Genomic DNA, 14344 nt, shown 5'->3' on the forward strand with positions numbered 1-14344 from the left:
TTTTCAGGTTAGAAAGCTGGGATGCTGCAGAGATCCATGCTAGGACCCTGGCTTTTCACAATCTATGTGAATGATTTAGAGGAGGAGACCAAATATAATATTTCCATGTTTGTTAATGATACGAAGCTGGATGACAATGTGAGCTAAGAGATGGATTGCAGAAAGGATTTATTCAGGCTAGGTGAATGGTTGAGGAAATGTCAAGTAGAATATATCATGGAAAATGTGATCTCATTTAGCTTGATGAAAAATGTGGAAGCTGGAGTATTTTTAAATGGAGAGAGACTGAAAGGTGTTGCTGATTTGAGGAACCTGGGAGTCCTTGTACATGAGTAACTGAAAGTTAACATGCAGGTACAGCAAACAGTTAGGAAGACATTATGTTGGCCATTATTGCAAGAGGATTTGAACATGAGAGTAAAGACATCTTACATGACAGGGTAGATGAAGGGATGATGCTTCCCTAGGCTGGGGAATCTAGAATCAGGAGACAATATCTCAAAATAAGCAGGTGGCCATTCAGGACAGAGGTGAGAAGAAATTTCTTCACTCAGAGAACAGTGAGTTTTTGGAATTCCCTCCCTAAGAGAACTGTGCAGTCTGAGTATAATCAAGGCAGATTGATAGGTATTCTGAGATAGCAAGGGAATTGCGGGATGTGGGGTTAGTATAAGAAAGTGGTGCTGAGGTAAAAGATCAGCCATAATTTTACTGAAGGGGGGGAACAGATGCAAGGGTCTGAATGACCTACTCCTGCATTTATTCCTTATGTTCTAATGTCCTTAAGATCTAATTGATACTTCCAATGTAGAGAAATATGTGCAAAAATGATGCACATAAAAATGAACAGTAGAAAAAGCAGAAGTCAAAAGTTGCTAGAAATGAGAAGTCACACTAAAACACTTCATTCAAAGGTTAACCAACTTGTATTTTAATATAAACCATTGGTGTTAAATGCACTTCTGATCACACGGTTTAAGGTGCTCTTACCATTTTCATCTGTAAAGCCAATGGAGAAGTTGAACTCTGTGTTCAGACTGGGTTTAATGGGTTCAGGTGGATTATCATCCACCCCCAAACTCTGTAAGAAGATTTGAAATGTAAACAGTTTAATTTTTTTAATCATCACAACATCAACAAAATGCTAAATTGATTGCAATATTTTTCAGATGTTAGATTGATTGACATCTGGGCCTATAAAGGATATAATGCTCTCCAAGTATGAGTTTTTTTTGATGACTTGAGAATTAATCTTACCACCTCATCAAGAGGAACAAACAGAAATGTGAACAACTTTATGTTTGTGCTACTCTACAAACAGTATAAATAAAAGTCCAGACTGATTGCAATAATTCTCATTTTGTTCTTAATAACTACCTTCCTTGGGACTGATATTGCTTTGCCATCGTTATTAGCTGTTGTAACTGCCAGATGTGCAAATCACCTTGGAGAATGGACTCTATTAGTACTTAGTATTTAGGCTGGCAAGTTAGCAATGCCAAGTTGACTGACAGTGCAGGACTGGGGAGCTGGTGTAGGAGTTTGTTGTGTGAGAGAGGGAAACCCAGGGGTATGGTTACTTGGAAACAGGAGGTGGGGAAGACTAATTTTGTAGGATGAAGGGCAGCACTCCAGTTCACTCTGAACCCTCTCCCCTTCTGCCCTCCCCACCCCTTCCAAAGCATTAGTTAAAAATTCATCCCTTTTTTTTAAATTTTAGGGTGGTTAGCCTGCTCTATTGAAGCGACCATTAGACAAAGATTAGACTGCGTGTACCTTGCCCAAAGGTCTATTAAAACCATGCTAGTGACTGTAATTGACACTGAACCCTGACGTGCATATCTAAACATGACCTCTCTATTATGATGTCTATTTCAGGATTTTCTTGTGAGAATCATATTGGGTGGGTCTCTTCTGGTTTTCAGTAGGGTGTGGACATCACCACTGCCGCTCTGTCTTTGCCCAGTGATAGGGTGCGGGTAAGAGGCTGGGGAGAGTAGGGTAGGTGGTAATGGTACTGAGCAAGTGTTGGAGTGTGTGGTGAGAACAAGAGATAATGTCACAGCCCAGAATGCTAATACAGTCCTGGAGCAAATGACTATTCAAGTTTATACTGCCTAACTCAGCGATATTTTGAAAGCCTGATCAGATAGTACTTAGAATTAAATCAGTTACTCTTATCAGCCACTTACTTTTGGAATCAGAAGTGAAAGACTCACTTTATTGCAATTTCTGGATGAGATAACCTTGCACAGTTTGCATTGAAAATCAAATTTCAATTAATTTGTTGGTTACTTCAGGCTGCCTTCTACACGTTCTAATTTATTTAAGCATCCGACCCTTGGGATCTAGAAAGAATGAGGCTGATGGCGAAGCACCATGTTACAGGTTTTATTTTTCATCACCTAATATGCTACTGAACCCAGCCAAACTTCACACAAGAACACCAGAAACAGATGTGTAATAAAACTGTTGAAAAACTCTGATGCACTCGGCCGATGGAAGCAATGGGGGAGCGCAGTGCAGTAGAGTGTTTAAATGCCGACTGCTGATTGGTCAGGTGGGTGCTTAGTTACTGATAGGGCCTGCAGCTTCCACTCCCTCATTTCCACCCACAGTGTCATTCAACCATTAGTCCCACTGCGGCATCAGGCTTCACGGAGGACCAGGTTTACAGCTTCTCAGTCATTCAATTAACTTTAAATAAGTGAGTGAGCTCACCCTTAGAGCTTCACTTCACTTTTTCAATGGAGAACTGCTATTACTTTCTCTGAAGTCACATCACTAAAAATTTAGCCATTTTTTCTGAGAAATAGCTAGTTGATCTTGCACTAAAATAGACTTTGTTTTTTTTCTAGTTACGTTATTTCTTGTAAAAATTGTGTACAATTTATGTTTTTTTCTTGTGAATGCTGCTTATATGATGCCATGTACCTGTGATGTTGCTGCAAGTAAGTTTTTCATTGCACCTGTGCATACATGTACTTGTGCATATGACAATTAACATAACTTCGACTTTGACATTGTGCATAATGTCTGATTTTTCAGCACCTCCCAAACCTGTGGCTACCGTCCCTTTGCAGGGCCAGTAGATGTGTGCATTCATTATACCAAGTTCCCTGTCCATTCATTCATCGCCTCAAGTCGGTGAGTTTGCTTACATAATTAGCACTGACAGCTGATTCCGTCTCCAAAATTCATTCTATTACCTTCAGTGGAACTGAATTTCAGAGGCAGAGAACAACGTACTGTCACTCCATATGGTGCATTTAATGCTATGAATTTCTAAGCAATGTTTACCTTTCTATCATGATCACCAGGTCAAAATCCTTAAACCCCCTTCCGATTCCTGTGGGAATACCTTCACTACAAACACTGCAGGAGTTCGATAAGGGTCACTACCAATTGCTCAAGCCTTCTTAGCAAAAGCCCTATCTCAGGAATGATTTTTGCTAGGTTGCAAGGAGAGACATCTGCAACTGAATTTGTAAGCATTTCTACAAATTGCATTGAACCATCGGACAATAGAGGTGACCTGAGTACTTCCTGAGCATCTAATCACTGTTACTGACCTCATGGATAGAAATCATATCTGGAGACCTGCTTATTTTAAGAATCTGTCCAAGAGCAGTTTTTTTTCTGTCTGACAGTGGACCAATTAGGGAGGGGTGGAAGAAACTTAATCTGAGTCAGACATACAGAAATCTCAGTAATTGACTGAAATGCTCAGTAATTATTTTTTATGAAGTGATTCTATTGGGCAAAACGTCATTTTGGATATTAATAAACTGGACATAAACACTCTGAAGCAATTGCGGGTGAACAATCTTACATTGAGATCTGTATTGAAGATGGTACATTGCCATCTTTTTGTAAGGGTATCTGAGATAATTTTATTTTATTTAAGTTCTTGGTAAAAATTCCAACAAAAGTACTTTAATGCATTAAGCTAAGATGATATATAACTCATCTGTTTCTTTCTTCTGCTTGCTGCAAAAATCAAATCATTTTCTAATTAAAAAGACATTTCTTTATTAATATCAGCCTGACAGGAGGCTGACATGTAATCAGGGCATGTGGCTTACCATGCTTTCACTTTTAAACAAAAACAAAACTATTTCAATTAAATATTTCTCTCTTCAATGTCACACTCCTACTGTTGCCCTCTGATTAGTTTTATTTTGTTTGGTCCTTTGGTGATGTAAAGCAGTACATTTTAAAATACAACTAACCTGTGTCAGCAAGTCCATCTCTCCTAGGAGATCACTGAACATGGCGTCTATGTCATCGCAGGGTTTACCTCCTCCAGACTCCATCTGTAAAGGAATGAAGTAGTCAATGATACATGGAGCTAAATATATTGCATAAAATAGTAAATTCACACACTGGGCCACTATGGTGGCAGCTCCATGGCTGTGAGTAACAATTTGAAATCATTTGATTTGAGAGACTGATTCAGGAAAGGAAAACTGATGAAGAAGTCTGAGAAAAGTGCACTTGAATTGCCCAGGCACTGAAGACGAGGTCAAGTGATGGAAGATGGGATTATTGGTATTGGTATTGGTTTATTATTGTCACTTGTACCGAAGTACACTGAAAAACTTGTCTTGCATACCATTTGTACAGGTCAATTCATTACACACTGCAGCAGATGGGCGTCCACTTGTCAGCCTGGATGTAATGGATCACATGCTGTCTGAGAAGTCAGAGTTGCTATTACTGACCCTTGAATGATGCCTGGCTATAGGAGGAGGAGCGACCTGCAGTCAGGAAGCCTGGGTTGATGTTCATGATCCTGACGCTGGGTGGTGGTTGGCTTTCAGGGCTGTGGAGAAGGTGATTGATTTGGGTTGGGAAGGTTGAAAGTGTCCTTCAGAGTATAAGAAGCTATTACCCTGGGGAGCTGGCAGCTCCAGTTTTGGTTTCAAGTTTTCCAGCCCTTGCCAAACTCCAGCAGCTGCAGGAAGATCCGGATCCTCTTCCCCATTCTGCTGTAGGAGCCCAATTTAAAATTCTTATATTCTATCTGTCCATAATGGGAAACCGGGAGACCCCGGCTTTTGTGTGAGCAGCATATTAGGATCACATTCCATGGATTAGACTTTTTGGATCACATTCCATGGATTAGACATATTCAGAGTCTTGCTTCTGCGGCCTGAGGTTCCCACCTGGTTCAAAAAGGCATCTATTGTACCGGTGCCCAAGAAGAGCATGGTGACCTGCCTCAAAGACTACTGCCCAGTAGTGCTTATGTCAACACCATAATGAAGTGCTTTGAGAGGTTGGTTATGGTACGGATCAACTCCTGCATCAGAGATGACCTGGATCTGCTTCAATTTGCCTACCACCACAACAGGTCAACAGCAGATACGATTTCTCTGGCTCTTTATTCTGCTCTGGACCATCTGGACAACAGAAACTCCTACATCAGGCTGCTGTTCACTGACTGTTCACCTGGGATATGGGCATTCTGTAGGCAGGAGGGAATAGCTATGTCAGCACAGCATTGTGGGCCAAAGGGCCTGTTCTGTGCTGTACTGTTCTACTGTTCTATGTTCTATGTTCTATGACTACAGCTTGGAGCTCAGCACAATCATCCCATCCAAACTCATCCTCAAGCTTCAAGGCCTGGGCCTTTGTACCTCCCTCTGCAACTGGATACTCAACTTCCTCATTGGCAGAGCTCAGTCAGTGAGGATTGGTAACAACAACTTCTCCTCACTGATCATCAACACAGGTGCACCTCAAGGATGCATATTTAGCCCCCTGCTCTACTCTCTATACACACATGGCTAAGCACAGCTCCAATGCTATATACAAGTTTGCCAACAACACTACTGTTGTTGAACCAACCACAGGTGGCGATGAGTCAGCCTACCAGAGCGAGATAGGACACCTGGTTTGCTGGTGCCACAACAACAACCTCTCGCTCAACGTCAGCAAAACTAAAGAGCTAATTGTTGACTTCAGGAAGGGGAAGGAGGGTGAACACGTGTCGGTCTACATTGGGGGATTGGCAGTGGAGAGAATCAGCAGCTTTAAATTCCTGGGCATTAACATATTGGATGACCTGTCCTGGGCCCAGCACATGGATTCAACTATAAGGAAAACGTGCCAGCATCTTTACTTTCTTAGGAGGTTAAGGAGACTTGGCTCGTCACCGAACACTCTAACAAACTTCTACAGATGTACTGTTGAAAGTATCCTAACTGGTTGTATCATGGCCTGGTATGGCAATTTGAATGTGCAGGAATGTAAGAAGTTGCAGAGAGTAGTGGACTCTGTCCAATACATCATGGGCACATCCCTCCCCACCATCAGCAGTATCTACAGGAGGCACTGCCTCAAGAAGGCAGCATTCATCATCAAAGATCCCCACCATCTGGACCATGCCATCTTCTCGCAGCTACCATCGGGCAGGAGGTATAGAAGCCTGAAGTCCCACACCACCAGGTTCAGGAACAGCTGCTTCCCTTCAACCATTCGGTTCTTGAACCAACCGGCACAACCCTAATCACCACTACAGTTTTGCAACACCATGACAACTCTGATCACTTTTCACTAAAATGGACTTTATTCTTTTTTGTTCTAATTGTATTTTTTTTCTTGTAAAAATTGTGTATAATTTATGTTTAATTTATGTTTTTCTTGTGAATGCTGCTTATATTATGCTATGTGCCTGTGATGCTGCTGCAAGTAAGCTTTATATTGCACGTGTGCACACATGTACTTGTGCATATGATAATAAACTCGACTTTGACTTTGACCTCACCCACCTGCAGCAGGGATGGAGATTGCACGGAGCTGCAGTAATATTGAGGGTGTTGGCAATACCTCTCACCACAGACACATCCTGTGCTTGAGTATTTCAGGTATTTTCTGGTTTTCTTTTAGATTTCCAGCGACTCCAGAATTTAGCTTTGTTCACTTAAAGTTTGCTGATGGTCGGAACGTCACAGTGAAGCAATATAATCAAAAATAACCATGAATTAGAGAATTAACTGTGGCTCGGTGCAATAAAACTGTGCATAGCAGTGGGGATGAGAAATGATGGATTGGTTCATCCCTTCTATCAATGGTAAGTGGTCTTGAGAATTGCAGTGAAAGCAGTATGTGATCCTGTTCATCGTCTAGGTAATAATTCAGGTCATCTATGAAATCTACAGATAGCTGAATTGCACAGAAAAGCTGAAAGCCTTCAAAAGTTTTGTACTTCTACAGTTTTGAGCGAATGCTTTGTGCCCCACCCTTGCCTTTATCCTGTCGTTACCTGTATCAACATGGTTCTGTTAAGGATTTTGTACTTGCATAAGAAAGGTGAAAAAAATGAAAAGTGGAAGGAATAAGTAATCCAGCTTCTTTATGAAAATAATCTTCTGGACATTTGACACCAGAGGGAAAATGGAGACAAGCAGTGTACCAATCTCTGACAGTGACTCCTGAATGCAACCAGAAATCTCTATTTCATTGGCAAATAAAAGCAGAAAGCAACTATAAGAGAAAAATAAATCTCACCTTCAGATGCAGTTCAGTAATTATGAACGGTCACGTCACAGAATTGATAATGAGATGCCAGCCTCATTGATAAAGTTTCGAGACAGTTTGAGATACAGCAACTTAATGTGTGTTTGTCCCACAGATTGCACAGTCTAATTAAGGTAAACACACTCTGCTGAAGCTACTGCATTTCTTCCAGTGAACTGACAAGCTAGGACATGGATAAAGAATGTAACATCAAAATTCAGGCAGGCTTGAACTACTGCTGTGTTCCAACAAGCAAACGTGAAGAATACCGTGTTCACTGAGGATGCATACTAAATGTTTCAGTTCAGTGTGGTTTTGATTGGATTATGGTCATCATTTAAACATGTTACAGCAGGCAAGTCTTTGCCTTTGTTCTCTTAACTAAGAGAATTAAATAAAATAATGTAAATGAGGAAATGGAACAACTAAAAAAATGTTATGTAGGAAGTCAGGTGTATTATAGCTTGAATTAAATTTATATCATTTGTGAAATTAAGAGTTCCTCAGTGGCAGTGTAAAATAATTATTCACTTATGTTTTGGACGTATCACAGGCCTCAATTTCAATCACAGTTCCTTCCTTCTCCCAGCCTGACAGATTTCCTTTCTGAATTGCAGGTGGTAATGTATCCTTTCCAAAACTAGAAGTCAATTACATAATTATCGTCCAGCCTAGGCTGGACATAGGAGGCTGAGAGGAGTTTTAACCAAGGTGTATAAAATCATGATGGTCCTAAATAAAGTATGAAGGCAGAAACTATTTCCTTTAGCTGAAGAATCAAAAACTGGTAGAAAGAGCATTGGAAGCTAAGGCTCGACCTGATCAATGTACATAAAATTATGAGAGGTAGAAAGTCAGAGTCTTTTTTCCAGGATGACATCAGCACAGGATTTGGGGAGATGAAATGAACTCAGATGAACACCAGTGAATCAATGACCATGGATTGGAACATGGGATTGTGATGTTATAGCCATTACAGTAACATAGTTGAGGGATGGGCAGGACTGGCAGCTCCATGTTCCAGGGCAATGTACCGTCCTGAAGAAGGGTCCTGACTGAAAATGTTGACCACCTGCTTTTCTCCACAGATGCTGCCTGGCCTGCTGACTTCCTCCAGCATCATAGTGTTTTTCATCTGGATTTCAGCATCTGCAGTCCTTTTGTTTCTCAATATTCCAGGGTATAGATGCTTCCGTCGTGAAGAGGTGGAGGTAAGAGAGGAGGAGGAGTAGAACATCCTGGGGGGGGGGGAGCGGGAATGTCCAGTGAGGCCATAGAACTTAGTAATAAAAAAGGGAGGGGGGTGGAATCACTTTGATAGGATAATACTCTCGGCTCCCCAATAGTCAGTGGTAATTACCGGTGTATATATGCAGGGAGATCACAGATAGGTGTAGGAATAGTATGGTTGTAATAGGTGATTGTACCTTCCCTAATATTGACTGGGACTGCCATAGTGCCAAGGGATTAAATTGCACAGATTTTGTTAAGTGTTTCCAGCGAAGATTTTTCAAGCAATATGTAGATGGCCCTAGAGAAACAAAGGACTGTAGATGCTGGAATGTAGATGAAAAACACGATGATGCTGGAGGAACTCAGCAGGCCAGGCAGCATCCGTGGAGAAAAGCAGGTGGTCAACATTTTGGGTCAGGACCCTTCTTCAGGACTGAAGATAGGAAAAGGGGAAGCCCAATATATAGGAGGGAAAAGTAGAGCAGTGAGAGGTGGACAAAGGAGGGGAGACAGGGTGGGCACAAGGTGGTGATAGGCAGATGCAGGTAAGAGATAGTGATAGGCAGGTGCGGGGGAGGAGGGGAGGCCAGATCCACCGGGGGATGGGTCAAAGGTAAGGAGAGAGAGGAAAAAAAAGGAGGAAGGAAAGGGAAGAAGGAAAGAAGCATTGTGGGGGGGTGGGTGTGGATTGTGGGGAAGGGGAGTGGGGATTACATAAAGTGGGAGAATTCAATATTCATGCCCGACTAGAGAGGGGGCAAAACTTAACCTCTTCTTGGGAAATGAGGCTGGGTAAGTGATTGATGTGTCAGTGGGGGAGTACTTCGGGATCAGTGCCCATAAATTCTATTAGTTTCAAGATTGTCACAGTAAAATATTGGTCTGAAGTTAAGGTCTTATGTTGGGGGAAGGCTAATTTCGCTGGTATAAGACTGGAACTCTCAAAAGTTGCTTGGGAGAGGCTATTTGCAGATACAGCAATGTCTGGCAAGGGGAATGTTTTATAAGTGAGATAAGTGGAGCTCAGGGCCAGCATGTACCTGTTAGAGTGAAGGGTGGTTAGATTAAGGAAACTTGGTCAACGACGAATATTGAGTGTCTGGCATCCAGTGCCCACGTATGTAGCCCAAACTCTTATAAAAACGTATGTAACAAGGATGCTATTAGGCTCTTGGGCTTTGAAATTAATCTCCATTGCGCTGGTTGTTCAGATGTTCTGGCTGCTGGATTAGCTGGAATTTTATGTGTGACGTACATGCAACTTGGTCATATTTGGAGAGGAGGTCCTACTAGACATTTGCATGTACTGGAAATATGCAGAGAAGGCAGGTTTCAGCAGCAATCCCTTGCAATGCTGATCAGACAAGACTCCTGTCAAATTGGACTGCCATGACCAACTAATGTCGTATGCTAAATATATTTGGAAAACCTAATGTTTAGCAGCAGGAGTTATCACCACCTTTGCTACTGAAGTGTATCATCTGTTGTTGGCAGGTTTGCTGGTGATTGATTGGAAGGAAGGTTGTTTGCAGGGTGGTAATGCCTTTCACTATGTGGCTAATACTGGAGTTGAAGCAGGTACAATAACAACATCTAAAACCCATTTGGACAGGCACATGGATAGGAAAGGTTGAGAGGGATATGGGCCAAATGAGAGCAAATGGGACTAGCTTAAGTGGGTATCTTGATTGGTGTGGCAGAGCTGGGCCAAAGGACCTGTTTTTATGTTGCATAAGTCTATGAATTCTAATCTTGACGTTACTTCTAAATTTAGGCAAAACCTAGAACTACTCAATAAGGAGGTTACTGGTGACCATTCATTTATGTCCACAACATGATGGGGGAATGGGGAGAAGGTTGCTGAGCAAGGCTATCTGCTCTGGTTGAGATGGAGGTGAGGCTGGAAAGTGATCATCATCATGTATGATTTGGAGCAATTCTCCTATACCCACCTCAACAGGGAATAATGTATAAAGTATGCTCACCAAGACCTGTAGCCACAGGTCAAGGCCAGACCCCTGCTCTCAATGCCAATGAACATGACGGTGACCATGGATGTTTTCACCCAGGTATCTTTCCAGGCTGGTACTGGATACACAAGCAAATCAAGGACAACTGTATTAGGGAGGAAATGGAGGTTATATTCACCAGAACCAAATTCATCTGTTTCTCACTGAGTGGAGAATAGTAAGTGGTGCAAGAATGTGGAATCCCAAGGATTGTGAGTTTTCTCAGTAGTGTCGAGTGTTGTCTATTGCATCCACATCACCTTGATGTGTCACACAAGAATCTGGAATATTTGGGAGCCACAAAGCATTTTACCCTCTGAATGTCCAACTGTTCAATGATGGCTAATGCCCACTATTCAGAGAGCAGTCGTGACTCATTCATCCTATGATGGGCTGCCTTAAGAACATTCAAGCACAAGTACTAGGCACAGGAGGAGGCCACTCAGTCCCTCGAACCTGCTCCATCATTCAATAAGATCTCGGCTGATCTGACTGTAATGTAAACTCTGCATTCTCATCTACCCCCAACTGTGGAATCACTACATGTGCATGATTTGCGATCAGTTAACTCAGCATAGTTTGGAGGATAAACCCAAGGCCTATGTGCTCTATGTGATTCAGTTATCCATTAACCCATCTTGTAATGATTAAACAAAAAATTCTGGTTCCCCTGAAGTTCTTCTTCCTCAGGTAAAATGTCTTAGCTGATAATCATTGCTACCATCACTAGATAACCCACATGGTGACACCATTAGTTTTTACTCCTTAGTGCCTGAGAGGTCCTTCTCGGTTAGAACAGTTGGAACAGCTGCCATAATTGTACCATTATAGCACTAGTCGCATTTTCTGTTCTGCATTTATGATTCACATATTCTATTTGCCAGACTGAAAGGTGGCTACTTGGGAACAATAACTATCCTTAGACCACCTGGCACAAGATAGCACATTATAGTTCACACACAAGAAGGGAAAACCAAGACAGAGAACCCCACTAACACCAGTAATGTGACTGAGCAAATCATTAGTCTCCTCAAACAATGCTTCTGCTGCCTTGACTATATGGGGTCCCCGTCTGAGTCATACATTAAGAGTCATAGGGCATCCTTGGGCCCATTGAGTTTGAGTCAACCATCAAGCGCCCATTTACACTCACCTTGTTTTGTTCTCTCCACATTCCCATCAACTCTTTCCTGATTCTGTCACTCACTGACACACTAAGGGCAATTTATATTGGTCAACTAACATACCAGCCCATATGTCTTTGGGATGTGGGAGCTTAGAGGAAACCTATTGGTCACAGGAAAAACATGTAAACTCCACACAGACAGCACTGAAGGTCAGGACTGAAGCCAGATTGCTGGAGCTGTGAGGCAGCATTTCTACTAGATACACAACAGTGCCGTTAGTTCAGTCACAATACGTGTGACAGCTGCTTCAACAATGATCATAAGAACATAAGAAATAGAAGTAGGAGTGGGCCCTTTTTCCCTTTGTGTCTGCTCCATTGTTTGGCAAGGTTATAATTAATCTTCTACCTCAGGAACCCCATCTTCTATCTCATATTCCTTAAATCCATTAATATTCAAAAATATCTCCTATCATTGCAGTCCTAATTGATAGAATTTGTTGTTTGTTAGTGATGGGATTATATTGCAAGGAATAATGTATGAGGTGCAGGTGTTGGAATATTTATGCAAGAACATAAGAACATATAAAATAGAAGCAGGTATAGGCCATTTAACCCATTACCATCACTTTCTGGATTAACTCCTTACCCCTTGATTTCCTTAATATCCAGGAATCCTTTGATCTTTGTTTTGAACAAACTTTGGCAACTGAGTATCACAGCCCTCTTGAGTTGAGAATTCCAAACATGCTCCACCTCTAGGTGAAGAAACATCTTCTCCTCTCAGTCATTGATGGCCAAACCTTTATTTTCAGACAATGAAACCCTGCTTCTAAGCACTGCAGTGGGAGGAAACATCTCCCTGACCCTGTCAAGGCCCCTGAGAGCTCAGCTACCTTTAATGAGTTCATCTCCCATTCTTCTAAACTCTAGAGTCTGCTTAATGTGTTCCCAGTACATTCTCCATTGGTTCAAATGGGTAGACCAACTCAACCCCAGCACCTATTTTACAGTGCTTTACCTTATACCTCATCTTTAGAATTTTCATCCCTTTTATCCCTGTAACCTCTGAGGTATCAGCACTACTTTAACCCTGAATTGAATTCCTCAGGCCATGACAGTCATGCTTTTTGTTGCAGAGGCTCTTGGTCTTGAACTTCCTCTCCTAAGCATCTTCGTTTCCCGACCCACTTTTAGTCCCTCTTCAAAGAGCATCTACTTGACCAGGTTTTCAGTCATCTGCCTTAAAATCCCCTTAGTAACATTCCTGCAAAGAACCTTGGGAAGTAAAACGTGATATTGAAGGAGCTTGTCTATTTGTTTAGAGTGATCATTACTGGTAGGTTTAGGCATTAGTTTTTAACAGCATGAGATTGATCATTTGAAGATAATTCAGAATGCACTACATAATCGTTAAATTATTTTGCAGAACTTTGCATAATACATATTTTCAAACAGAAATTACCACTATTTCTTAACATTAAATTGATGTGGGTTACCTAGAGTTCAATTTTTCTTGAACTCTTCCCTATCAGTAATTGTAACGAAGTAATTCCAGCAAAGCTCAGCCTGAGAAAACAGCCGATAACGGTGCAACATGCACTGGAATTTGCAATAGGTAAGACAAGCTTCAAAATCCTCCCTTAAAAGAATCGAACATTTACATACAAAGTTCCGAGATACTATGTGTGTGCCACTGGGACAAATAGCCTTCTGAAAAGCAGTGGTTAAAAATGCCATCTCTGTATCTAAAAGTTTTTTGCCATCTTCACAAGATTCAACTTTTATTTTGAGGTCAGCTAGTTCTCTGTGCTTGACTCACCCTGACTACCCCTGTGTGTAGATGCATGCATTTTAAAGCTGCTAAATGGACATTTGGAGATATAGAGTTATAGATACATAGAACAAAGAAATGGGCCCTTCAGCTCACCACATCTATGCCAACCATCCACACTAATCCCATTTGCCTGCATTAGGACCGTAACCTTCTTTGCCTCGTCCATTTAAGTGTCTAAATACCTCATAAATGTAGTACATAGAACATAGAACAGTACAGCACAGAACAGGCCCTTCGGCCCACAATGTTGTGCCGACATAGCTATTCCCTCCTACCTACAGAATGCTCACATCCTTCTATTTTCCTCTCATTCATGTGCCCATCCAAGCCCCTCTTAAAAGCCCCCAGTGAGTTTGCCTCCACCACCCTATCAGATAACGCATTCCAGGCATCCACCACTCTCTCAGTAAAAAACATACCCCTCACGTCTGTTCTGAACCTACCCCCTCTCACCTTAAATATATGCCCTCTGGTATTGGATCGCTCAATAATAGGAAAAAAATTGTATATGATTCCACCCCTTTCTCTGGCAGTACAGTTCTGGATATCAACCACTGTGCTTGGCAATTGTGCTTAGGAAATACCCATCTCTCTGCAATTCACATCAGTTCTGTG

General features: G+C 41.7%; 1 protein-coding gene across 3 annotated transcripts in view; it reads right to left on the reverse strand.

Moving 5' to 3' along the window:
• apbb1ip (amyloid beta (A4) precursor protein-binding, family B, member 1 interacting protein) overlaps nucleotides 1-14344 on the reverse strand; it is a 104155-nt gene that overhangs the window by 57948 nt on the left and 31863 nt on the right. For 2 of the 3 annotated variants that reach the window (XM_052016203.1, XM_052016202.1), the window contains exons 2-3: nucleotides 4233-4316; nucleotides 991-1081 (exon numbers count right to left, since the gene is read on the reverse strand). In XM_052016203.1, the coding sequence (XP_051872163.1) occupies nucleotides 991-1081; nucleotides 4233-4316 (175 nt within the window). Of the gene's footprint in view, nucleotides 1-990; nucleotides 1082-4232; nucleotides 4317-7515; nucleotides 7659-14344 lie in introns of those variants that run through there. The other variant, XM_052016204.1, reaches the window with a different exon arrangement.

This window comes from Pristis pectinata, chromosome 5 (assembly GCF_009764475.1).
Source record: "Pristis pectinata isolate sPriPec2 chromosome 5, sPriPec2.1.pri, whole genome shotgun sequence".
Lineage (NCBI taxonomy): Eukaryota > Metazoa > Chordata > Chondrichthyes > Rhinopristiformes > Pristidae > Pristis > Pristis pectinata.